Raw genomic sequence first — 27,225 nt, forward strand, 5'->3', positions numbered from 1 at the left:
TGACTTTGTCTTTTTGAGCTGACCTTTGAAATTTTTGTTCAGCTCTTGTAGCTCCTCATTTCTTCCATCTCTATGATGGAGAGCAAGTTTCAGTGTCTCTTCTGACTTCCATTTTGATCTTTTCCTTCTTTCTTGTCTTCTTAAGGACTTTTTGCTTTCTTCCTGTATGATGTTCTTGATGTCATCCCACAACTTTTCTGGTCTTCGGTCTTTAGTATTTAATGTATCAAATCTGTTCTTCAGATGATCTCTAAATTCATTTTTTGGTAGGATGTGAAAATAAGTTAATTCAAGACTTTGCTTCTCAGTGGTCAAAATGACAGTACACATTGGTATGCTTGGTTTATGTCAGATGAGTTTGGATTTTTCAAAAAGTTTGGGTTGGCGTGTTCTAAGGGAAGAAGAGTCACTTGGAACTGAAGGAGGAGGAAATATTTGGCCAAAGCATATCTGAATATGTGGTTCAGAGGAAGTATTCTAGACAGCTCTGCATTGCTCCAGATGTCTTCAGGCTTTTCTGTAGCAATGTGGTCTCAGGGCTTTGGACACTGACAGGCTCCAGGTGATTTTCATCAAGATAGGCTTTCCGAGAGAAAGTTAATAAAGATATACATCAGATTTTAAAATTCCGCATGCTGAGAATTTCCAAGCCTTTGACTAGGAAAGATTGTGGCAGAAATTGAATGTGTGTTTCAGACCAAGCTTTGAAACTGCTGGCATTATAAGTCTGAACAAGCTCTTTAATCTCTTTTAATCTCCCTCAGCCTCCATTTCCTCTCTGAAAAATGGGAATAACAATGGATTATTATTAAGGATATGTGAGTGTTGGAAACTGTGCAGTGTTTTCAACCCTTTGTCTTTGAAAGAGTCAAGGATATCCTTTAACGTTTTTGGTGTAACCAGAGGAAATCAGTTTTAATATGTGTAAATATTTTAGTTTCTTGTAGCATATTAAACATATTATGCTTATTTGAGTATAGAAACACATGACAACCATTTATTTATTGGCTAAATAATTAAATGTCATCTTTGTTGAATGAAATACATCCATTTAACAAACTTTTAAGTGCCAACTTTGAACTAACACTGAGGAGAGAAAGGCAAGGCCGTGGTTCCAGAATAGATCATACAATTTATATCATTCAGGAAATGTTTTCTAAGTTTCAAGGCCACAGCATAAAGTTTCAAGAGTGGTGCCCTGCACAAGGGTACCCAACTGAAGCAGTGAAAAGGAAGGATGCATGCAACCCAACCCACACTCTGCTTCATGCCACTTCCCACCTGCCCAAAATAGGGTTTCCAAGACTGTAAATCTTTACAGGAGCAGACAGCCTTATCTTTCTTCGGAGGAATGACTGGTATAACATTTTTTATTTGAATTTTGATTTGAATTGCCAACTTTGCAGTTAGCAGCCCAGCTGAACCCACAGTGCCACCAAAGCTCTGCTATTTACAGGATGTAGGCTGCATTTGCTTGAAGAAAAGATACTCTTGAAATTTACTTGCCAGGAGGGAGTGCTTCCTTGTAATTTACAAAATGGCACTGAATGTGCTAGCAGTATTCCTGCTGGGGGAACATCATTTTGTTGGCTGAAATATCCAATGGAATGCTTTCAGTATTTCACTGGGAGAATAAATTATTATGTACAAACCACTTAGAATTGAAATTGGCACATAGTCAGTGAGCAGTAATGTTAGCTGTTTTTAGTGATGGCTTTACTTGTTCAATCTCTGTGTTGAAAAGTTAACATATTTTCAACATCTTAACAACAGTTAACATCTGAATTTTACCTACAAACGCTTGTTGTTAGCTGCTATCAAGATGGCCCCAACTCATGGTAATCCCATACACAATGGAACAAAATGCTGCCTGGTCCGGTACCATCCCCATGGATTGGGGCCATTGTGATCTGCAGGGTTTTCACTAGCTGCTCTTTGAAGGTAGATTGTCAAGGCCTTTCTTCCCAGTCTGTCTTAGTCTGGAAGCATCATAGCAACATGCAAGCCTTTACTGACTAACTGGTAGTAGCTGCAGTTCAGGTGCATTAGCAGTGAACTGAACCAGAATTTTCCACTCAGAAGGCAAGAATTCTACTATTGAGCCCCCAAGACATTCTTTCCTACATATACTACTCCCCTTTACTGAATTTGATTTCCAATTGTAAACATTTTTCTTCCTACTACAGATTTGGTATGTGTGCATATTTGTATTAATAACTAAAATAAAAAACGTTATTTTTAGAGACATCAAAGTATTCCAGTTCTTTGATCAGAAAATCTCTTTATTGTTCTTAGAATTTCCTAATAAAACAATTGCTTACTCAGAAGTGACCAAAGTGATTAAGGGTATTTGCATAATCTTGGCTTTTATCCTTCCTAGAGGAATGCCTGTGTCTTTTACCAGGGTTACAAGGCTAGAGTTGCTTTGGGGTATGGTTGATTTCATAGTTGGGGTATGACATGATTCCTTTTTTTTATTTGGTAACTTTTAACTAAGTAAAAGTTTGGATGTTTCATAATGTGTTAAAATAGCTAACTTTGCATTTTGAAGTATTTTAAATTTTATTCTTAAATATTTGAGATTTGATATGAAGGATACGAAACATTGACAAAGCAAAGAATGAGGCAGATGATGATTCCCCCCCTTCCCTCCATATCCGAAATCCACTACTTTCTACCTCTATTATGACACTTTGAAGAGGCTCCCTTCTGTGTTATTGCCACTGTGCATTTTCAGTCTCTTATAGCATCTGGTATGGCACTGTAGGACAAGTACTAGACTGCTAACCACAAGATTAGCAGTTCAAACCCACTGCTCCTCAGAAACTCTGTACAGGGTTGCTATGAGTTGGTATCTACTTGACTGAAATTAACAGCAACTACAAAAGAGGAAGACCCCTAACAAGATGTATTAACACTGTGGCAGTAACAATGGGCTTAAATGTAACAACAATTGTGAGGATGTTGAAGGACTAGACAGTGTTTTATTCTGTTGTGCATAGCGTCACTAGGAATCAGAACTGACTCAATGGCACCTAACAACAACAACAAAGCATTTAACAAGGAACTCTGGTGGTGACACTGTAGAATAATCACTGGACTGGTAACCACAAGGATGGCAGTTCGAACCCACCAGCTGCTCCAAGGGAGAAAGATGAGGGTGCCTGCTTCTGTAAAGATTTATCGCCTTGGAAACCCTATGGGGCAGTTCTACTCTCTCTTACAGGGTTGATTATGAGTCAGAATTGACTTGTGACCGTGGGTTTAATTTTGGTTTTATAGCATCTACCGTTGGCCCAGGATCAGGCAGTGTTTCGTTCTGTTGTGCATAGGGTCTCTATGAGTCAGTACCGACTCGATGGCACCTAACAACAACAACTCTTGGACTATTTTCTATGGCACAAACTTGAAGCACAGAAATCTAATTTTAGGTACATACCACTGATTCACAGGTAGTTAAAATATTATGGGTTTGCAATAATAATCGGGGAGTCCTGGTGTGGCACTGTAGGGTAAGCACTGGACTGCTAATCACAAGGTCAGCAGTTCAAACTCACCAGCTGCCCCTTGGGTCTCTGTGAGTCTGAACCAACTCTGTGGCACTTAACATCCCAGTGATAATCAAGATAGTCATCATTTTGATGAAATCTTTTTCCAATGAACTGCTTTTTGTGAGATTCGCTATTTTTATAATTTTATATCATTACTCTACAATTGTTCTGGTGTACCATGCTGTAATTATTCATACAAGGGAGAGTGCCTGAGATAAAAATACCACTATTTGTAGATGGGATGGCCCAGATGCTGCTGAAAGTGACAAATGATAATCAGTTTGTGAAATGTTCTTTGATCCTGCATATTAAATTAAGTTTAATTAGCTATTAAGAAGCACACAGTGATTATAAACTTGCTCCTAAATTGTTTGCAGAAATTAGATATCTATGTAAGAGAAAAATGGACATTTTGAGATTTTTGTATTTAAATGTAAAGCAGTATGTTGTGAGACATCGATCTTGTTTTGAGCTTTCTTTTTTCTCTCCCTTTTCTTTTGGTCCAAGGATAGTGACTAAGATTTCACATTTACTAATTACCTATAGAAAGTCAGGGAGTCCTGGTATGGCACTGTAAGATAAACATTAGACTGCTAACTGCAGGGTTGGTGATTCAAACTCAGCAGAAGCTCCTTGGAAACCCTATATGTTAAGTTGTTAAGTACCGTGGAGTTGAGTCCAACTCATAGTGACCCTGTACAGGGTTTCCGAGGCTGTGCATCTTTACGGGAGCAGAAAGCCTCATCTTTCTCCCACGGAACGGCCGGCAGTTTCGAACTGCCCACGTTGAGGTTAGCAGCCCCATTCATAACCACTGTGCTACCAGAAACCCTATATAGGGTCACTATAAGTCAGAACTGACTCTGCGGCACTTAAGAACAACAATAGCAAGTCAGTGAACTTTTTTAAACCGCCATCTTTTTTCTTATGTTAAAATAAGGATAATAATATCTCTCAGCATTGTGGCAAGAAAAGCACTTCACACAGACCAAAATAAGTGTTCAGTGCTTAGTGGTAGTAACTGTTACTATTGTGAATGTTTTCATTTTTAAACTGTTTTTGTACTATATTGGGAAACTCTTGGGTAAGTGTTTCAACAGTGCCAATTACATTGGCTAGTGGTTTTAGAGCAAATGTGTTCCTGCTTCTTAATTGATTAAAAAATAAAAAAGACTGCTGCATTTTAGGGGAATGCCGTGGTTCCCTATACGATAAACAATGGACTTTGAAGTACAAGGTCAGCAGTTTGAACTCATCACCCACTCCACAGGAGAATGATGAGGCATTCTGTACCTACAAAGATGCACAGCTTCACAAATGGTATTCATGGTCGCTGTGAGTCAGAACCAACTCAGTGACAGTTAACAACAACAACTGCATTTTAGGAGTCCTGGTGTGGCACTTTAGGATAAACACTGGCCTATTAACCTCAAAGTTGATGATTCAAACCCACGATCCTCTCTTTGGAAACTATACAGGATCGCTATGAGTGAGAACTGACTTGATGGCACATAACAACAACACATTTTAACATTTCCAGACTTCCCAGAGAATGTAGCATCCCTCATCTTTTTTGTTTCTATGGCAAAATGTATAAAATGTTTCAAACGATCAACCTAGAAACACTCTCTTGGGAAAAAAACCCTTTGTAAGTCAGAGAGGCTGTATGTAGTTAATTATTTGATTATTCGTGTATTAATCAAACCATTAGTCCTTTACCAGTCATCACTGAGAAACCCTTTGAGAGCTACTTCTTCTCCACCGTCCTAATCATCTCCTGTATAGATTTGACCTCCTCGGATTCTTTGTTGTTGTTAGGTGCCATTGCGTCAGTTCCATAGCAACCCTATGCACAGCAGAATGAAGCACTGCCCAGTCCTGCATTATTCTCACAATGGTCATTACATTTGAGCCCATTGTTGCTGCCACTGTGTCTATCCATCTCATTGGGGGTCTTTCTCTTTTTCGCTGATCCTCCACTTTACCAAAGCATGATGTCCTTCCCCAGGACTGATCCATCCTGATGTTCAAAGTATGAGAGCCAAAATCTCACCATCTAGGATTCTAAGGAGCATTCTGGCTGTACTTCTTCCAAAACAGATTTGTTTGTTCTTCTGGAAGTCCATGGTACTTTTAATGTTTTTCTCCAACACCATAATTCAAATGCATTGATTCTTCTGTGGTCTTCAGGTTTTTAGGTTCCCTGATCCTTCTAAATTGCAATGACTTTTCTAAGCCACAGATATTTTCTCTAAGCAGAGATATTGGGAAGCCAGTTGCGTTTCGAGTCATTTTTGTCAGTTGATGTCAAATATTTTGAGAACCCCCTATGTGAGAAGTAATGAAAAAAAAAAAGTGAGGTATTTCCAAATAATACTTTCCTATTATCCTCTTTAAAGATATATATATATTTGCAATTTTCTATTCATGATTCTGTAAGGAATATGAGCATGAAAGGTTTCTATTCAGTGGTTTTGCTAAGACCCTGGTTTGTTTTAATAACCGTTCATGTTTAGCATCAGATAAGAATGGGTAATTTCACTTACTAAGACAGTATCTTTTGAAGAATATAACATGCTAGCATATACAAGTGATGTTGTATTTCATTCTGAAGTCTTTTGTTTAAGCCACGGCATGCTCAGGCAGTGTATCGGCGCTCACTTGCTAATGGCTGTGCCTATGACTGCATGTATTTTCATTTGCTGAATTGATGCTTGATAAGAGAAATGCAATTTCAGATTTAAATAGAAGTGCTTTACTTATTTATTTTCTTATGGAAAGAAAATTAGGCCAATGGTGTTAAAAATCCAAGCACAGTATTCCTAAATTAAGGTTGTGCAATGTCCATGTACACTATGTGGGGCTGTGGCCTTTGGGGACATTACCCTGCCAGTCTCCAGCAAAACTGGAAGCCTTGACCTCCACACCCAGGAACAGAGGTCAGAAGATTGATGAATGCCAATAATGAAGCATCAATTCAGCCTCTCTAAAAAACAGATTTTTCTCATTTAAAAAAGCTAATAAATGGTTTTTCATTAGCTTTTCATTAGGTCTTTTACCTTGGGCTCATATTTTATATTGTATGGATTCCTGTCAAAGCGCAAGATACAAGTGTGTTCTAAAAACATGTCGATTTAAATAAAGTGAAAATTTCTTTGGATTTAATTATTTCCTGTAGCAAAAATTGGTAGATGCGATCAATGAAGAAGATAGAGATGAGGTCCCATGAAAAGCAGGATGGGGTAATAGATATAAGCACAGACACTGGAACTAAGGTTGGCTTTACCACCTATTCTACTCTATTTATGTGCTTCAGTTTCCTTGGTCATAACATGGGAATATTAGTAAATTGTTTTCCTATTTTGTTACTGTGAATTGTGCTACAATGAGCAGAGGTGTGCATATGTCTGTTGGTGTTGCTTCTATTAGATCCCTCGGGTCTATCCCTAGAAGTAGAGCCTGTAAAGTATTTGATTCTGATGGTTTATTTTCTTTTCTCCCAGGTATGGCAGCAGCCAAACTTCTACATCAGTCTGGCTTGAATGTGGTTGTTCTGGAAGCCCGGGACCGTGTAGGGGGCAGGACCTATACCATTAGGGTAAGACTTTAAAGGTGGGCAAAGAAAAGTGGGACCAAAGCTAATTTGGTTTGTGTTTTTTTTTCCCCTTAAAAGTTAAACTTTTATTTGACTCTTTCTGAGAAGGTAAAAATCACTGTAAGCCCTACACTGCAGACTATCTATCAATTAGTCTCTTTTTAAATTCTTTCTTCTGTCTCCTTTTCTCATCTCACCATAGAGTGGAGGCAATTGTGTGTGTATGTGTAGTTGTTGTTGTGTGCAGTGGAGTCAGTAAAAAGAAAAAAACCCCAAAATGATTTGTACTTTCTGTCCTTGATTTCAAACTTCAAGGCCTTTCTAGCACCAACATAATCATTCCAGCCAACTACACTAAGTAAACTAATTTTCCTTCTTTCAACTTGTTGACATAATTTAAAAAATAGATTCTTTATTATTTCATAAGTGGTTTTATTTCAGTTGCTGGTTAATTGTTTCAATTTTGACTCCATTGACTAAAATTAATTATTTTCTATTCGGTTGAGCACAAAGCCTAGAAAAACAGATTTCTCTGCCAAAAAAACAAAACAAAACAAAACAAAAACCCGTATTTCCAGACTTTCAAGATTTGAATAATAGAATTAGATGCTAAGAGAGCAGTTTCATTCCCAGAAAGATATGAAATATAAAATCCCAATTATAGCTTGTCTTTTAGGAGAATTCTTCACTGATATATGAGTATGGCTAGCATTTTTTCCCATTCTTATTTTTAAGTCCTTGCATTCACCATTGAATTTATCTTAAACAAATGCTTATTGAATGTTCGCTGTGTGTCACGCATAGTGATAACCAAAGCGTGACCCTGCCTAAGGAGCTCGTAGTCTCCTGGGGGATACCTACTCATTTGCAATTAAAATTATAATAACAGTTTCAACTCATCAAGAGACATACTACGGTAGGGGTGGTGTCAGGCTGGAGAGATGCCAGAGGTGGCATGGGAGGGTATCTCCCCTAGTCTTGGGAACCAGAAAGATTTCTGCCTAAAAGCCTAGTTTGCCACTGACCCTGGCATAACTCCTACACTCTAGTTATTTGTGATTCTGAGCAGCTCTCCAGTCTTGCAGTAACCCTTCTGTCTCTGGACCATTGTTGAGGCCATTAAATTTAAAACCAAACCTGTTGCTGTTAGGCAGATTCTGACTTATGGCGACTCCATGTGTTACAGAGCAGAACTCAGCTAAAAAGTTTTGTTGCTCATAGTTTTACAGAAGCAAATCTCAGGCTTTTCTTCCATGGAGCGGCTGTGTCGGTTTGAACTGCGTTTAATTAGCAGTCAATTGTAGACCACTTGCACTGCCCGAGGACCTTGTTTGTGTCATTTTTGTTGTGTTAAGTGCTGTCAAGTCAGTTTTGATTCATATAGATCCCTGTGAGGGTTTCCGCAGCTGTAAATCTTCACGGGAGCAAAAAACCTTGTCTTTAATCCATGGAGCAGCTGGTGGGCTCAAACCACCAATAAGCAGTCCAGTACTTATTGTATCCTGTTGATACCTTTGTTGTTGTTAAGTGTCTTCGAGTCAGTTCTAATAGCAACCCTGAATAGGTCTTCTGAGGAGCACCTGGTATGTTTGAATTGTCAATCTTGTGCTTAACAATCCAGTGCTATGCTATAGTGCCACACTCCTGCCCCTAAAACACCATTACCTACCCCTGAAATGTCTCTTTTACCATTGGCACATAGCAAAACCATGGCCATCTTTTAAATTCTAGTTCATGTCTTTTCATGATCTCATCCCTTCTTCCTCTTATCAGATACTACTTGTCTTTATTCTGTGTTAATGTTGTTGTTGTTAAGTACTGTGGAGTCGGTTCTGACTCATAGTGACCCTGCACAGGGTTTCCGAGGTTGTAAATCTTGACGGGAGCAGAACGCCTCATCTTTCTCCCGAGGAACTGCTGGTAATTTCGAACTGCTGACCTTGAGGTTAGCAGCCCGATTCCTAACCACTACACTACCAGAGCTCCTTACTTATCAGTTCCACACACATGACGATTATTGCATATTGTCTTATAGGTTCTTACCGGTGTATGTCTTGTCTCCTCTAGGTCTTGGAATTTTCATATAACACATACATCTGATACATAAAATGTTTTGTATATAAAAGAGACTCATTGAATGTACCAATTTGTTGAGTGTTTTAAACACTCTTTCATTTATTCAGCAAAACAATGGGCAATTACTATAGGTACTCCTCTGTCAGTTTGTTGTACTATGGTGGCGTGTGTGTTGCTGTGATTCTGGAAGCTATGCCACAGGTATTTTGAATGCCAGAAGGGTCACCCATGGTGGACAGGTTTCAGATAACCTTCTAGACAGACTATGAAGAAAGAGACATGGACTACTTCCAAATATTTAGTCATTTAAACTCTTATGAATAGCAGTGGAACACTGTCAGTATCAGATTGTTGAATATTGAAATATGATGAAGAACACCAGAATATTGTCACATATAGTGCCAGAAAATGAGACCCTCATGTTGGAAGGCACTCAAAATGTGACTGGGGAAGAGCTGCCTCCTCAAAGTAGAGCTGACTGTGATGATGCAAATGGAGTAAAGTCCTTGAGACCTTCATTTGCTGATGAGGCACAACTCAAAATGAAAAGAAACAGTTGTAAATATCCATTAATAATCGGAACATGGAATGTACGAACTATGAATCTAGGAAAATTGGAAATTGTCAAAAATTAAATGGAATGTATAAAGATAGATATCCTAGGCATTAGTGAGCTGAAATGGACTTGTATTAGCCATTTTGAATCTGATAATCACGTGGTTTACTATGCCTGGAATGACAAATTGAAGAGGAATGGTGTTGCATTCATCATCAAAAAGAATATATCAAGATCTGTCATGAAGTACAACATTGTGATAGGATAATATCCATATGTTTATAAGGAAGACCAATGAATACCACTATTATTCAAATTTACACACCAACCACTTAAGCCAGTGATGATGAACTGAAGAATTCCACCAGCTTCTTCAGTCTGAAATTGATCAAACATGCAATCAAGATGTATTGGTAATTACTGGTGATTGGGGTTCAGAGGTTGGAAATAAAGAGGAAGGATCAGTGGTTAGAAAATATGGCCTTGGTGATAGAAATGATGATGGACATTGTATAATAGAATTTTTCAAGACTAATGACTCATTCATAGAAAATACCTTTTTTAAACAACCTTTTTAAACCAACATCTCACCAAATGGAATACACAGAAATCAAATTGACTACATCTGTGGAAAGAGATGGTAGAAAAGCTCCATATCATCAGCCAAAAGAAGGCCAGGGGCAGACATTAATTGCTCATATGCAAATTTAGGCTGAAGCTGAAGAAAAAAATTTAAAGTCCACCATAGCTAAAATACGACGTTGACTATAGCCTACCTGAATTTAGAGATCATCTGAAGAACAGATTTGATGCAGTAGACACTAAAGACCAAAGACCAGAAGAGTTGCGGGATAACATCAAGAACATTATATTGGTAGAAAGCAAAAGATCACTAAGAAGACAAGAAAGAAGGAAAAGATCAAAATGGATGGCAGAAGAAAGACTCTGAAACAGTGTAGAGATGCTAAAACAAATGGAAAAAGTGAGGAGGTACAAGAGCTGAACAGAATTGTCAGAGGTCAACTCGAGAAGACAAAGTCAAATATTATAACAATGTGCAAAGGCCTGGAATTAGAAAACCATAAGGGAAGAACATGCTCAGCATTTCTCAAGCTGAGGGAACTGAAGGAAAAATTCAAACCTTGATTTGAGGTACTGAAAGACTCTATGGGAAAAATATTGAATGATACAGAAAGCATCAAAAGAGCCAATGATCCTGAAGGAAGAAGCCCAGGGTGCATTGCAGTTATTGGCAAAGAACAAGGCACCAGGAATTGATGGAATACAAATTGAAATATTTCAACAAACTAATATGGCACTGGAGGCACTCAACCATCGATGCCAAGAGATTTGGAGGACAGCAACCTGGCCAACTGACTGGAAGAGATCCGTATTTGTGTCCATTCCAAAGAGAGGTGGGTGACCCAGCGGAATGTGGAAATCATAGGACATCAATGATATCCCATGTGAGTAAAGTTTTACTAAAGGTAATACAAAAATGGCTGTGACCGTACATTCACAGAAAACTTCCAGAGGTTCAAGCTGGATTCAGAAGAGGATGTGCAACAAGGGATATGCTGCTGATGTCAGATGGATCTTGGCTGAAAGCAGAGAATTCCAGAAAGATATTTACTTGTGCTTTATTGACTATGCAAAGGCTTTCGATTGTGTGGACCATGACAAGCTATGGACAACATTGCTAAGTATGAGTATATAAGGAAACTGCATGTAGACCAAGAGGCAGTTGTTCAAACAGAACAAGGGAACACTGAGGGTTTAAAATTAAGAACGGTGTTCGACAGGGTTGTATTCTTTCGCCATATTTATTCAGTCTGTATGCTGAATAAATAATCCATGAAGCTGGATTATATGAAGAAAAACATGGCATCAGGATTGGAGGAAGACTCATTAAGAACCTATGATATGAAGATGATACAACCTTGCTTGCTGAACTGACCTCTCTACCTTAAATTTATCTTACCCAACAGATTCTCTCAAAGCCACTGTTTTGATTAGACGTATTTTGGAAGGATTCTTATCAATGGAGAAAAGATTGAAGTTGTCAAGGAGTTCATTCTTCTTGGATCAACTATCAACACTCGTGGAAGTAGCAGTCAAGAGATCAGAAGTTGTCAAGGAGTTCATTCTTCTTGGATCAACTATCAACACTCGTGGAAGTAGCAGTCAAGAGATCAACACTCGTGGAAGTAGCAGTCAAGAGATCAGACTCGTGGAAGTAGCAGTCAAGAGATGTCAGCTTGAGGACTAAGGTGTGCCTGACCCAGGCCATTGTGTTTTCAATAGCCTCATATGGATGTGAAAGCTGGACAGTGAATAAGGAAGATTGTAGAAGAATTGATGCCTTTGAGTTGTGGTGTTGGAGGAGAATACTGAAAGTGCCATGGACTGCCAAAAGAACCAATAGATCTGTTTTGGAAGAAGTGCAGCCAGAGTGCTCCTTGGAGGCCAGAATGGCTAAGCTTCGTCTCTCCTACTTTGGACATATTGTCCGGAGGAAACAATCGTTGGAGAAGGATGTCATGGTGGGTAGGGTGGAGGGTCAGAGAAAAAGAGGAAGACCCCTAACGAGATGGATCAGCCAGGTGGCATCATTGATGAACTCAAGTGTGGCAGCAGTAGTGAGGTTGGCCCAGGATCGGACATTGTTTCATTCTGCTGTGCATGGGGTCGCTATGAGTTGGTTCTGACTCGATGGCACCTGACAACAACAACAACAATTTTGGAAGGCATCCTAATGAAAGTGTCAAGTGTAGATTTAGTGAACTCGTTTTTAGCTATCCACTGATTGCTGAGAATTCTTTAAACAATTTTTACTTATAATTAATTCATGAATGTATGAACTAGAACCTTAGTAGTAATACTTTTGGCTTACCCACAGTGAATAATGGGGTTCAGAATTCCCTTGCCTGTTTTAAATTGAAAATTGATTTAATAATTTAAGTGGAGTGAATGAAGTTGATTTGAAAAGAAAATCCAGTTGTCCATAGATACACCTCAAGGTTTAGCTACAATCTATGACATGCCAATGTATTCATTTGCTTATTCCACAAATATCCATTCTATTATTTTTTTTTCATTGAAAAACAGAACCAAAAGGTTAAATACGTGGACCTTGGAGGATCCTATGTTGGACCAACCCAGAATCGTATTTTAAGATTAGCCAAGGAGCTAGGATTGGAGACCTACAAAGTGAATGAAGTACAGCGTTTAATCCACCATGTAAAGGTAAGTCTGGGCCAGCCTTTGAAATCTTTTAAGACTTCTATGGATATTCTCATCTATGATTTGCAGGTCATTCTACCAGAGAATCTTTTGCATGTCTGAATCATCTATGCAGATAAACTTTATAAATATAGTTAAGCTATTCTGAGAATACATTCACTCTTATCATAGAGAAATTAGGTGAGGAGTCTAAACGTTTTTGGGAAGATTATTGCAGAAGAAGTATCATCCAATTGGTAAAGCCTATAACAAAACCAATAGATTAAAAATAAAATTGAAATTTATTTATTAAATACCTCTATTTAAAAAGGAGCTCTGGTAGCATAGTGGTTACGAATCAAGGTCAGCAGTTTGAAACTACCAGCTATTCCGTGGGAGAAAGATGAGGCTTTCTGCTCCCGTAAACATTTACAGCCTCAGAAACCCTGTACAGGGTCTCTATGAGTCGGAACTGACTCCCACAGCACATAACAACAACAATAACATTTAAATAAAGGTATTTAATACCTTTATTATTAACAGTCTCTGTTTCATGTTATACAAAATCTTGTGTACAGTTTTACAAACGCTGTGCCAGAATTCACATTTCTTAGAGTATTTACAGTATATCTGGAGTCCTAGTATTGCACTATAGGATAAACACTGGACTGATAACTACAAGGTTGGCAGTTCAAACCTACCAGCTGCTCTTTGGAAATTCTACACAGGGTCATGATGAGTCAGAACCAACTCAATGACATAACAACAATGCAGTATGTCTAATGGAATATTAGGAAAGTTTATCACTTTGTCTCAACTAAGGTTACTGTTCATTTGAGATTTGCATAAAAGTGGCTCAAGTTCTATCTTTTGTGGGAGATCTACTGATCGGCTCAAGATTTTCATGAATTTGCTGGGTCTCTTTTTCTCATGATCATTGTGGCTCATGATTCCTACTTCCACTGACACTGATACTCATTCACATCTCACGTCCTGGGACTCCCTTTTTCTATGGAAACCCAAGTTCAAACTAGCCTCTCGGTCTTAATTTTCTTCAGACCATCCAATACATTTGTATGCAACACATTTGACTGAAGTTTTGGTCAATGGGGTGGTTTAAAACTTCAGAAATCCAAATACCTTAGAGAAAAAATATTAGATATTCTGACTCTAATAAACCCCTGGACCATTGCACCTCTGGAGGTTTCTCATCAACCACATTTCTCTAGGAATTCCAGTTTCTCATCATGTTCTGAGGATCACCTCAGAATTCCTACCCCATGTCTTTGTTACTCTATTTTACCCATACCTTTGTCTTGGTCCAAAAAGCCATCGATGTTCTTTGATGAGCTGAGAGTCAGCTAACATGGGTTCCACTATGGAGTCCCACAGAACTGGCAGAGGTTTTGAATTTTAATCATTTTTTTTTTCTCTTCATCATTTGTCTTGGTAGGTAAAAGTACACATCATAGAGACATATTTTCACATAGATAGAAATCAGCCCCATAGGCAAGACAGACTAGCAATACTCAAGGTTTTTTGTTTTGTTTTGTTTTGTTTTTTACTTCTTTTCATTTTTTAATGTAAAACTACAGAGAGCACAGCAGTTGCTGAGTCAACATTTCTTGCATATACAATTCAATAAAACCAATGCCATCAATCCTGTTGTATAACCATCTCCAATTTCATTTACGTAGACATTTTCACACCCTTATATGTCTGGACTGCAAACCATAGGTTGGTGGTTTGAGCCAACCAGCTACTCCACAGCAGAAAGATGAGACTTTCTGCTCCCATAAAGATTTACAGTCTCAGAAGCAGAGTCACTACAAGTCGGCATCGACTCGAGAACAGCAACAACTACATATTATATGTGGACGTCCCTGGGTGGTGCAAACAGTTAACATGCTTAGCTGCTAATTTCAACCAGAGGCACCTTAGAAGAAAGACCTGGTGATTTCTGAAGAAACAGTCATTGAAAACCCTATGGAGCACAGTTCTTCTCTGATATACATGGAGTCAGTCTTGACTCTATGACAATCAGTGACTGGTAATATTATTTGTGGGCGATAAAATCAAGAAGTACAAATAACACATCATACCTTAAAGCAGGAAATAAATATCTACCCAATTTGGTATAGTGTGGGTAAAACATTTGCTAATTTATAAAGAAATGCGTTGTTTGACCTTAAATTTGCTTCCAGATGTGTCTAGCAGAAAAAGAGATCCATGAATTAAAAATAAAAGTTTAGCATGGTGATGCCAAGATTTATTGGATCTAATTCAGTTGTTATTGTTGTTGTTAAGTGCAATCGAGTCGATTCCGACTCATAGAGGCCTTGTACAGGGTTTCCTAGGAGCAACTGGTGACCTTGAACTGCCAATTTGACAGTTCAAACTGACTTTGCAGTCCAGCACATTAACCCACAGTGCCACACAAGAACTGTTGTTGTTGTTAAGTGCTGTTGAATCGGTTCCTACCCACAGTGACCCTGTATAGGGTTTCTGAGGAGCGGCTGGTGAGCTTGTACCACCGATTTTGCGGTTCAAACCGATTTTGCAGTCCAGCGTATTAACCCACAGCGCCACACCAGGACAGGTGCTTAGCACATTTCCTTTGTTCAGTTCCTTGCTTTTAGAAGTAGGTCACATTAACCTATTTCTTGTGACTTTCTTTTCTGACCTATAAGACTAGCAGGGACTGACTTCCTAAAACACGGGAATCTTTTCTTAGGTTACTTCAGATGAAGCAGGTGACCCAAGATTATATTCATTTACTTTTCTGTCTTTGTGTTTGCTGGGTTTCCCTTCAGTTCAGAGCTCTTCCCCAGGCACCTTACTTTTTATGTTAATTTAATTTAATGGCTGACATTAAGTTCCTTGTTTGAAAGAGATTGTTCATAGTCATCAACTGTAGAAATGGTGTTACATTTAGATCATTTTTACAGTGGTTGGTAAATGTGCTGCTTTAAACCTATTACAAACAATTAATATGCAGCTAAGAAAAAACAAGTAATTAAAGTAGTATCACATATGAAATACACATACCAAAAATGCTCTTTATAATATCTTGAATTACGATAAATGTTCTTGCTTTTTAGTTATCACAAAAGTAAAGCATGTTTACTCTTTAAAAAAAAATTATTAAAAGAAATAGACAAAGAAAAGAAAATTTAAATCCCCTCCATAATCCAACCTAGAGAAAATCACTCTAAAATAGTCTCTTGATGTATAGATTTTCCTATTCCTGTACTGCTCTTTTCTGACCTCTGGTGGGCTAAATGGGAAATATCAGTATATTTATGTATAAAATATGCAAATATGTATATGTTATATGTAGGAGCTCTGGTAGCATAGTGGTTACGAGTCAGGCTGCTAACCTCAAGATCAGCCATTTAAAACTACCAGCCGTACCATGGGAGGAAGATGAGGCATTCTGGTCTGGTAAAGATTTACAGCCTCAGACACCCTGTGCATGGTTGCTATACATCAGAACTGACTCGACGGCACACCACCATCACCCACCACCACCATATGTTATATGGAGTCCCTGCATGGTGCACATTAAATTGCTTTTCCAAAATATTGGAAGTTCTTTCAAGTTCCTTGAAAGAAAGGCCCAGAAATCTCCTTCTGAAAAACCAGCCATTAAAAACCCAAGAGAGCACAGTCCCACACTGACATATATGAGATTTCCAGGTGTCAGAGTTGACTTGATGAATATGTCCATTTCCAGACTTATTGACAAGAACTATTACATTCTATCTCTTACAGAGAATGTAGTTGAGAGATTTGTTTCCTCTGTCATGATAATCAGTATTTTGTACATTTGAACATTACCCTTTCTTGCTTTTTAAAATAACTACTCTCTAGTCTGTCAGTTTGTCGTACTATGGTGGCTTGTGAGTTGCTGTGATTTTGGAAGGTATGCCATGGGTATTTTAAATACCAATAGGGTCACGATTGTGTAGATCATGACAAGCTATAGACAACATTGTGAAATATGAGTATTCCAGAACACTTAATTGTGCTCATGAGGAATTTGTTGTACTTGGACCAAGATGCAGTTGTTCGAACAGAACATGGGAACACTGAATGGTTGAAAATTAAGAAAGATGTGCAACAAGGTTGTATTCTTTCACCATACTTATTCAACCTGTATGCTGAGCAAATAATCAGGGTTCTATGAAGAAAAATGTGGCATCAGGATTGGAGGAAGACTCATTAACAGCCTGCAATACGCAGATGACACAACCTTGTTTGCTGAAAGTGAAGAGGCCTTAAAACATTTACTGATGAAAATCAAAGAGCACAGCTTTCAGTATGGAGTACATCTCAATGTAAAGAAAACAAAAATCCTCACCACTGGACCAATAAACAATATTCTTATCAACAGAGAAAAGATTGAAGTTGTCAAGGACTTCATTCTTCTTGGATCGACTATCAACACTCACGGAAGCAGCAGTCAAGAAATCAAACGATGTATTGTGTTAGGCAAATCTGCTGCACAAGACCTTTTTAAAGTATTGAAGAGCAAAGATGTCAGCTTGAGGACTAAGGTGTTCCTGACCCAAGCCATGGTATTTTCAATAACCTCATATGCATGCGAAAGCTGGACAGTGAATAAGAAAGACTGTAGAAGAATTGATGCTTTTGAGTTATGGTGTTGGAGGAGAATATTGAAAGTGCCATGGGCTGTCTAAAGAACTAATAGATCCGTTTTGGAAAAAGTGCAGCCAGAGTGCTCCTTGGAGGCCAAGATGGCTAAACTTTGTCTCTCATACCTTGGACATCTTGTCAGTAGGCACAAGTCGCTGGAGAAGGGTATCATGTTTGGTAAGGTGGAAGGTCAGAGAAAAAGAGGAAGACCCCCAATCGGATGGATTGGCCAAGTGGCAGCATCAATGGACTCAAGCGTGGCAACAGTAGTGAGGTTGGCCTAGGATTGGACAGTGTTTTGTTCTGCTGTGTATAAGGTCGCTATGAGTTAGTACTGACTCGATGGCACCTAACAACAACAACAAGGGTTATTCATGGCGGACAGATTTCAGATGAGCTTCCAGACAAAGACAGACTAAGAAGGAGAGACAGACTACTGCCAAATATTTAGTCACTGAAAATCTTATGAATACCAGTGGAATACTGTCAGATATAGTGCCAGAAGATGACCCCCTCACGTTGGAAGGCAGTCAAAATGCAACTGGGAAAGAGCTGCCTCCTCAAAGCAGAGTTAACCATGATAACACAAATGGAGTAAAATCCTCAGGACCTTCATTTGCTGATGGGGCACAACTCAAAATGAAGAGAAACAGCTGTAAACATGCATTAATAATCAGAACATGGAATACACGAAGAATGAATCTAGAAAAATTGGAAATTGTCAAAAATGAAATGGAACTCAAAGAGATAGTTATCCTAGGCATGAGTGAGCTGAAATGGACTGGTATTTGCCATTTTGAATCTGACAGTCACGTGGTTTACTATGCCAGGAATGACAAATTGAAGAGGAATGGCGTCATATTCATCATCAAAAAGAACATATCAAGATCTATCTTGAAGCATAATACTGTCTGTGGTAGGATAATATCCATATGCCTACAAGGAAAACCAGTTAATACCACTATTATTCAAGTTTACTTACCAACTAGTAAAGCCAGTGATGATGAAATTGAAGAATTCTACCAACTTCCTCAGCCTGAAGTTTACAAAAAATGCAATCAATATGTATTGATGATTACTGGTGACTGGAATGCAAAGGTTGGAAACAAAAGGAAGGATCAAAAGTTGGAAAATATGACCGTGATAGAAATGATGCTGGAGATCACATGATAGAATTTTGCAAGGCCAATGACTTCTTCATTGCAAATACCTTTTTACACAACATAAAAGACAATTATACACATGGACCTCACCAGATTGAATATACAGGAATCAAATTGACTACATCTATATCATCAGCCCAAACTAAGCCAAGGGCAGACTGTGGAAGAAACCATCAATTGTTCATATGCACATTCAAGCTGAAATTAAAGAAAATTAAAACAAATCCATAAGAGCCAAAATTTGACCTGGAACATATCACATCTGAATTTAGAGATCATCTCAAGAACAGATTCGATTCACTACACACTCATGACCGAAGACCAGAAGAGTTATGGATGACATCAAGAACATCATACAGGAAGAAAGCAAAAGATCATTAATAAGACAATAAAGCAAAAATTGATGTCAGAAGCGACTCTGAATCTTGCTCTCCAGTGTAGAGATGTTTTAAAAATGGAAGAAATGAGGAAGTAAAAGAGACGAACAGAAAATTTCAAAGAGCTGCTCAAGCAAATATGATAATGAAATTTACAAAGACCTAGAGTGAGAAAACCAAAAGGGAAGAACATACTTAGCATTTCTCAAACTGAAAGAACTAAAGGGGGAAAAAAAAATCAACTTGAAATATTGAAGGATTCTACTGGCAAAATATTGAATGATGCAGAAAGTATAAAATGCAGATGGAGGGAATACAGTCACTGTGCCAAAAATAAATGGTTGCTGTTCAACCATTTCAAGAGATAGCATATGATCCAGAGCCAATAGTACTGAAGAAAGACGTCCAAGGTGCACTGAAGACATTGGCAAAGAACAAGGCTCTGGGAATCAATGGAATACAAATTGAAATATTTCAACAAACTGATATAGCACTGGAGACACTCAATAATCTGTGCCAAGAAATTTGGAAGACATGCCCAATTGATTGGAAGAGGTCCATATTTGTGCCCATTCCAAAGAGGGGTGGGTGACCCAAACAGAATGCAGAAATCATCAGATAGCATCATTTAATATCACATCAAGTAAAGTTTTGCTAAAAGTAATTCAAAATTGTCTGTAACTGTACATTGACAGGGAACTGCCAGAGGTTTAAATAGGATCCAGATGAGGACATGAAACTAGAGATATTACTGCTGCCATCAGATGAATCTCTACCGAAAGCAGAGGATACCAAAAAGATGTTTACCTGTGCTTTATTGACTAAGCAAATGTTTTTGATTGTGTGGATCATGACAAGCTACGGACAGCATTGCAGAGAATGAGTATTCTGGAACACTTAATTGTGCTCATGAGGAACCTGCACAGAACAATAGATGGCCATTCAAACAGAACAAGGGGACATTGGTTGAAAATCAGAAAAGATGTGTGCCATGGTCGTAATTTTTCACCATTCTTATTCAATCTGTATACTGAGCAAATAATCTGAAAAACTGGATTATAGGAAGAAAAACATGGCATCAGGATTGGAGAAAGACTCATTAACAACCTGCAATATGCAGATGATACAACTGTGCTTGCTGAAAAGACTCAAAAATACTTACTGATGAAGATCGGAGATCACAGACTTCAGTATGGCTTGCATCTCAATATAAAGAAAACAGAAATCCTCACCACTAGATAAACAGAGAAAATATTGAAGTTGTTAAAGCTGTTAAAGACCTCATAGTGCTTGGAATTGGCAGTTAAGAAATCATAGGGTGTATTTCATTAGACAAATCTGTTGCACAAGACCTCTTTAAAATTTTCAAGAGCAAAAATTTCAGTTTGAGGACTAAAGTGCACTAGATTCAAGTCATGGTATTTTCCATGGTATTGCCATAGCCTCATATTTGAGCAATGGTGTTGGAGCAGATATTAAAAGTACCATGGACTGCTAGAAGAAGAAACAAATCTGTGTTGGAAGAAGTACAGCCAGAATGCTCCTTAGAAAACTTTGTCTCTCATATTTTGTACATTTATCAGGAGGGACCTGTCCCTGGAGAAGAATATCATGCTTGACAAAGTGAGGGTCAGCAAAAAAAGGAAGGCCCCCAACAAGATGAATTGGTACAGTGGCAGCAACAATGCGCTCAGGCTTACCAATGATTCTATGGATGGTGCGGGACTCAACAATGTTTCATTCTGTTGTACGTAAAGTTGCTTTGAGTTGGAACCAACTTGAAAGCACCTGACAACAACAACTTATGTCCCAGTGGGCAGAAGCCATACTCATTGTCTAAGTACCTTTTGCATAATTTGTGGTCAGCCCCATTGCTGAAGAAGCTTAAATAAGGGGAGATCTCCCAAAGATCTTGTCTACTTGATATGCTATTGCTCAGATAACCTCATGGAGAAAGTAATATTTGGCATAGCCCTCAGTCTTATTGACACCTCTGAAATCCACTTGAAAATAGAGTAAACCACCAACACCATAAAGGATTAGCTATGTATAAGGCTAGACCAATGAAGTTCTTGAAAGATATTTCAAGGGTTAAACTATCTTTCTTGGTATCAGGAACAGCAACAGAATTAGAGTGAGAATATCAAGAAATAAAATATTTACATTATAATTGCATTTAGTTAATGGAAACCATCCTGTTGTACAGGAACTCAGCATGCCCTAGAGAGCAACCGTTCTCACCTACTTCAGTCTCTTAATATCTTCTTCTCCACTCTCCCTACCCTAATGTTGTTAATCCAGGGAAACCTGGAAAAAGTCCAGATTGCACAAGGGTTAGCTAAACCCTTGCATTGCTTCTAGGAACTGCTGCCCATTTCATATGAACATCACACAGACCATGTGTAGTGCTCACTGGCTCTGCCAGTCTGACCTATCTGAAGTGAGTTTAATGAACCTTCTCTTCCTCTCCCACCCACACTCCATTTCATTTCTTATTTGTTGGAAACAAATAAGCCTTATCATCATGGGAGATGTTTTCATAAAGCCAAAAATGTAGAGAGTAGTAATTTCCTTTTCAGCAAGTGAAGCCCATTTATATAGTGATCATTCTGAAGGTTCTATTAAATTATGCTTTAAACCAATGTGCTCATTTGTGTTCTTCAGAGAATGCAGTTCTTCAGCATGTAATAATTTGTTGAAAATTGTGCCTCTAATGTCTGAATTTTGGAGCAATATTTTGGGATATGAGCTGAGCTGATTCTATATGGAAATTGAAATTTAACTGCAGTGATAAAACATAATCTCAGTGTACATATGTATACATATAAACACCTATTTGGGTAAACTTAACAGTGGCTTGAGTTGTGAGTAACACAACTGTTTGTTTTAAATTATGCTGGGATGGGAGATAGAGAATGTTCTGTTACAGTAGTGAATTTCACTAGGGGAAACAGCTTTCGCTTAAGTCTTGTATAAGTTTTTACAGCATCTCTATAACATGATCATGGAGTGCCAAGTAGTCCCAAGGAGATGCAAAGACAGTGGCCTCAAAAGACAGCTGCTAATAAGGGAGACCACGAGACAGGTAAAGAGCTTCAACAGGCTACAGCACTGAATGATTGATTGCCAGGAAGGGTAAAATGGTTTAAAGGGAATTTGCCTCTTTTACCACAGCAGCAATAGCATCCAATGGAAAGGTTTTAGGACACTGATCGCGAGTCTGTTTATAACTTAGCCTCTGACTTTCTTTTGGCTTCTTCTCCAGCCAGGAAATTAAAACAAGGAAAACAATAGTCCAGTATGTTCATCTAGAACCTGCAAAGTGCTTTCACACATGATACCTTATAACTAGACCCAATCAGCTAAAAGTTGTATCATCACTCAGCAGGAAAAGACATAGACGTTAAACAGTTTAATCACAAATTCTCAAAGTGATGGGACAAGAACCTGAACTAGGTTCGCTATAAGGAGCTCCTTGTCTCCTGGATGGGGGAGGGGAGGGACTCTGTCATTTCCTTCAGAGTTTCAATACCTTCCCTGCCAAACTAATACTCTCTGCATCTTGGAAAAATCTAGGTGGAGATCCTCCTTTTCCTAAATATTTTGTACAATTCACTACAGTTATACGAATGGCTCCTTCCCAAGTCTTGTATCCTTCCCACTTTATTCTATGATTTGTAAAAACCTGTTTAGAAGTAGAATGGGTAGTTTTCTGTTAACCTGTACTCAAAATTTTATACACACACATATACACAGAGACATATTGTTGTTGTTATGTGCTGTGGAGTCGGTTCCGACTCATAGCAATCCTGTACAGGGTTTCTGAGGCTGTAAATCTTTATAGGAGCAGAAAGCCTCATCTTTCTCCCACAGAACAGCTGGTAGTTTCGAACTGCTGACCTTGCGGTTCACAGCCCAATTCATTCGTAACCACTACACTACCAGAGCTTCTTAGCCATCACATTCCTGAGTTGCTTAGTTAGAGCAAAGCACAATGTTTTTTTCTGCCAAAATTTATAATATCATTCGCAAGCCATACAAAATTATCAACTTACAAATTTGCCTGCTATATTTGGTCAAACATTTAATTAACTCAGCCATCACATTAGTGTTGAGTTAATTAAATGCTTGACCAAATACAGCAGGCAAAATTTTAAGTTGATGATTTTGTATGGCTTGTGAATGATATAAATTTTGGCAGAAAAAGGGTCCCCACACCTGCTCTAACTAAACAACTCAGGAATGAATGAGCCTTGGTGAAATTGGTTCTAAATATTAGCTACATTAAAATAAAGTTGTCCCCATCTCCTTGGTTATATATTCCTGAGTGCTTCGGTATACATCTAAAAAATATATATAAAAACAGAGGGATTGGAAGCAAATGCTGTTGAATGGTGATGCATTGAGGGGATTGTAATCATTGCAATGAAATGAAATACGATAGGATGAATGTAAGGCTGATGCACTCCCATGTAAACTACCACTCAATCCACAATCAAAATTTAAAATAAATAAAAGTTGTAAGTATCAATATTTGGAGGAATTATTGTGGTACAGACTATTGTAGTGAATGTTATAAAATATTATAGTATTATAAAATAATTACAGTAAATATTATAAAAATCTACATAGCAAAAAATCTTTATAGTCAACAAAAGCAAAAGGGAAGGGAAGGAGAGATGAGAAAAGGTATTAGAAGGGTAAGTCTCCTTACATCTTCTTTCACACAGCAGAATTAAATTTGTAGTTAATAAAAAAACAATTAGGCTCATATCTTCATGATTTTTATAATCCTTGGACTTAATATTATAAGGATCTTTTTTGGAGTTATGAAGCATTTATTTTTTAATTTAATAATTTCTTCAGTTTACTTAAGTTTACATTTCTTCCATTAAATTCCAGTACTTTTATGTTATTAAAAATAGCTTGTATTCAGTTAGAGGAACAGAAGGTCCATCTTGAAAGAAAGACCAGCAGGAAAAAAACAAAAACAAAAATGGCTGTCGGTTTACAAGATTGTTTAAAAGAAAAAGCAAGCTGTTTCTCGGGAGGCCATTAAGATAAGTAATCGAGTCCCATCAGGACAAACACCCCCTCCAAGACTGAAACTCAAAGGGAACACACAAGCAGGCATGTAAACTAGCTGGTGACCACATTGGTCTACATGTGAGTGGATGTGGGAGAAAGTCAATAATGAAGATAGGGAGTGAGTTCGACTACGTTCCATAGACTCCTGTCGACCTTGAGATAAGATAGAGGAGAGGAAGGGCTGGTTGGTTTGAAGTTTGGGGAGACTTTGGGACTCACGGAGGGCAACTTAGATATTGGCTACGTAACATGGGGGAAGGAGCTCTGGTAGCGTAGTGGTTATGAATAGGGCTGCTAACCTGAAGGTCGGCAGTTCGAAACTACCAGCGGTTCCACAGGAGAAAGATGAGGCGTTCTGCTCCCATCAAGATTTACAGCCTCGGAAACCCTGTGCAGGGTCACTATGAGTCGGAACCGCTCCACGGTACTTAACAACAACAACAACATGGGGGCAGAGGGGCTATAAAGGCACAAAGTGACTGGTTTACAAGTTTTCAAGAGGGGCTTGAGTTTCAGAGTGTGCAAGGCAAGGTAGAATCACCACTGAATCGTTTTCATCATGTCTAGGTGGGTCTGGTGAAAGGAGATGAGGATTGGGTTCTTTTTATTCAATAATGAGTAATTGTTATCAAGACTAATTGCAATTGTCACAACTGTAAAGGTAGAAGTTTTGTAACATAAAGAGGGGAGTAGTTAGTCTTACATTCCAGGAACAGAGGACCCTAAAACGAGAGAAGAGCATGAGCAGAACACTAACCAGAGAAGCAGCAGAGATGAAGGCAGAGATGATGGCATGGAAAGATAGAGCAGCTGAGGACTCTAGACTCATGGAAAGAGAAAGGCTGTGTGCTGGCGGCCAGGAGACTGATTTGCAGAATATGCCCTTTGGTTGTTTAAATGATTATATATCCCTTAGCGTTTTTGTGTATATCAAAATAACAATAACAAAAACAAAAACAGAAGGAATAGAAGCAAATACTGTTCAATGAAAAACAAACAAACAAAAAAATTACTGGCCAGTCTTTCAAAATCAAAAGGGCAACATATACCTAAGGACAAGGGATGGGAAGGTAGATGGAATGGAAACAGAACCTTACAGGGAGGAAGCGGAACAACTGTTGTTGTGTGGAGGGGATTTCAATCATTGAGATGAAACAAAGTATAGGATTTGTTGAATGTGAAACTGATGAACTTGCCTGTAGACCTTCACTAAATTCACCGTAAAAAGTTAAGAAAAAATTTAGAGTGTATAATATGATTTGATTCTATTTTTCTTTGCCCTTTTCTTATTTCCTTTCTGCTCTTTCTTTCCTCTCTGTTTCAATTAATTTTCCTCTCTTCTTTTTTTCTCCCTCTCTCCACTGTCCATTTGTTCATTTATCCATACATATCTTCCATCCATCCACTCATCTATCCATATTTCTCGCTTGTAGATGCTTATAAAGAGATCTGGAACGCCATATACTTAATGTAATAGCTTTTGGGTTGTTTTAAATTTGGATGGTGCATTTTGGGGTCATTTGATGCTTTCTTTTTTGTACTTTCTAGTACTCCTGCTATTATTTATAAAAATCACCTCTGGTGGCACTGCAGGGTAAGCATTGAACTGCTAACTGCAAGGACGCGGGTTCTAAATCATCCACTGCTCCATAGGAGAAATATAAGGCTGTTTGCTTTATAATAAGATTGACAGTCAGGAACCTGTCATTAATTGGAATTGACTTGATGTTGTTTTGGTTTTAATTAGAAACCCTTGAGAGCTCTTGATCTGTGAGAAGACATGAAGTTCAGTGCTTCCACCAGACTTCCTTGGCTCTCATCTACTGAAACCGAAGTTTCCTAAAGTGCATTATCTAGTAATAATAACCAAACTGCTTCCAGGCCAGGCTTAGTTACTGAACCTCGATCCTTTGAGTTTAGACAATCTAGATTCCAAAGCAGTCGTTCTGATGTAGAACCTCAATGACTCTTATGACTGGTATTTCTGGGTTGTAGAATTTTCATAGCGTCTGATGAACACACACATTTACTTCATCCTTGAACTTTGAGCAATTTTGACTATGTTATTTATGATTTTGTCCCTTGATTTCTCCATTTCCAAAAGGGCCTGATTATTAGTATTTTGAGATTTTTTTAATGGGAAAAGATGGTAACAGAGTGATTTGTGGACATCATTCTCACCAGTAAAGCTGAAGATACTGAGAACATGGTGGTGGTGGTGGTGGTAATGTGCCGTGGAGTCTGTGCCAACTCATAGCAACCATGTACAGGGTCTCCGAGGCTGTAAATCTTTACAGAAAGCCTCATCTTTCTCCCGTGGAACGGCTGGTAGTTTTGAACGGCTAACCATGAGGTTAGCAGCCTGACTTGTAACCACTATGCTACCACAGTTCCCTGAGAACACTTCAGTAGGAGGAATAAACTTTGTTTTTCTTATTGAAGACAAACGTCTCTAATGAGATAATCCTGACTCTCAGGATTCTTCCTACCAAGTATGAATTTAAATGAAAAAGTAGAGTGAGACTTTACAAATTGTTTTCAAAGAGAACTAGGCCAGTAGATTCATCTTGGAAATAGTTTTATAGGCTTCTTACACATTGCCTGTCCCCTCTAAAATTCAGTCTTCTTTCTTTTCTTTTTTTGTATCCCACATTAATAAGGAGCTCTGTTAGCATAGTGGTTACGAATCGGGCTTCTCACCTTAGAGTCAGCAGTTTGAAACTACCAGCTGTTCCACAGGAGAAAGATGAGGCTTTCTGCTCCCATAAAGATATACAGCTTCAGGAGAACAAACAAGATGGTGGATCGGATGGACGTATAGCAGAGAGCTCCGCCAACAACAACACAGAATACCCGACCTAGCAGGTTCAGGGGATGGTCCCAGAACTCTGAACCACATATAAAGGAATACTTAGAAGGTTGGAAGGCTCACAGCTGG

At 38.4% G+C, this 27,225-nt stretch overlaps 1 protein-coding gene across 1 annotated transcript in view; it reads left to right on the forward strand.

The window, feature by feature from the left end:
- The window catches only part of MAOB (monoamine oxidase B), a 199,180-nt gene that overhangs the window by 65,134 nt on the left and 106,821 nt on the right, over positions 1-27,225 (forward strand). The window contains exons 2-3 of the mRNA XM_006864255.1: positions 7,055-7,149; positions 12,887-13,024. Coding sequence (XP_006864317.1) covers positions 7,055-7,149; positions 12,887-13,024 — 233 coding nt within the window. The remainder of the gene's footprint in view (positions 1-7,054; positions 7,150-12,886; positions 13,025-27,225) is intronic.

Source organism: Chrysochloris asiatica, unplaced genomic scaffold, assembly GCF_000296735.1.
Source record: "Chrysochloris asiatica unplaced genomic scaffold, ChrAsi1.0 scaffold00062, whole genome shotgun sequence".
NCBI classification, from domain to species: domain Eukaryota; kingdom Metazoa; phylum Chordata; class Mammalia; order Afrosoricida; family Chrysochloridae; genus Chrysochloris; species Chrysochloris asiatica.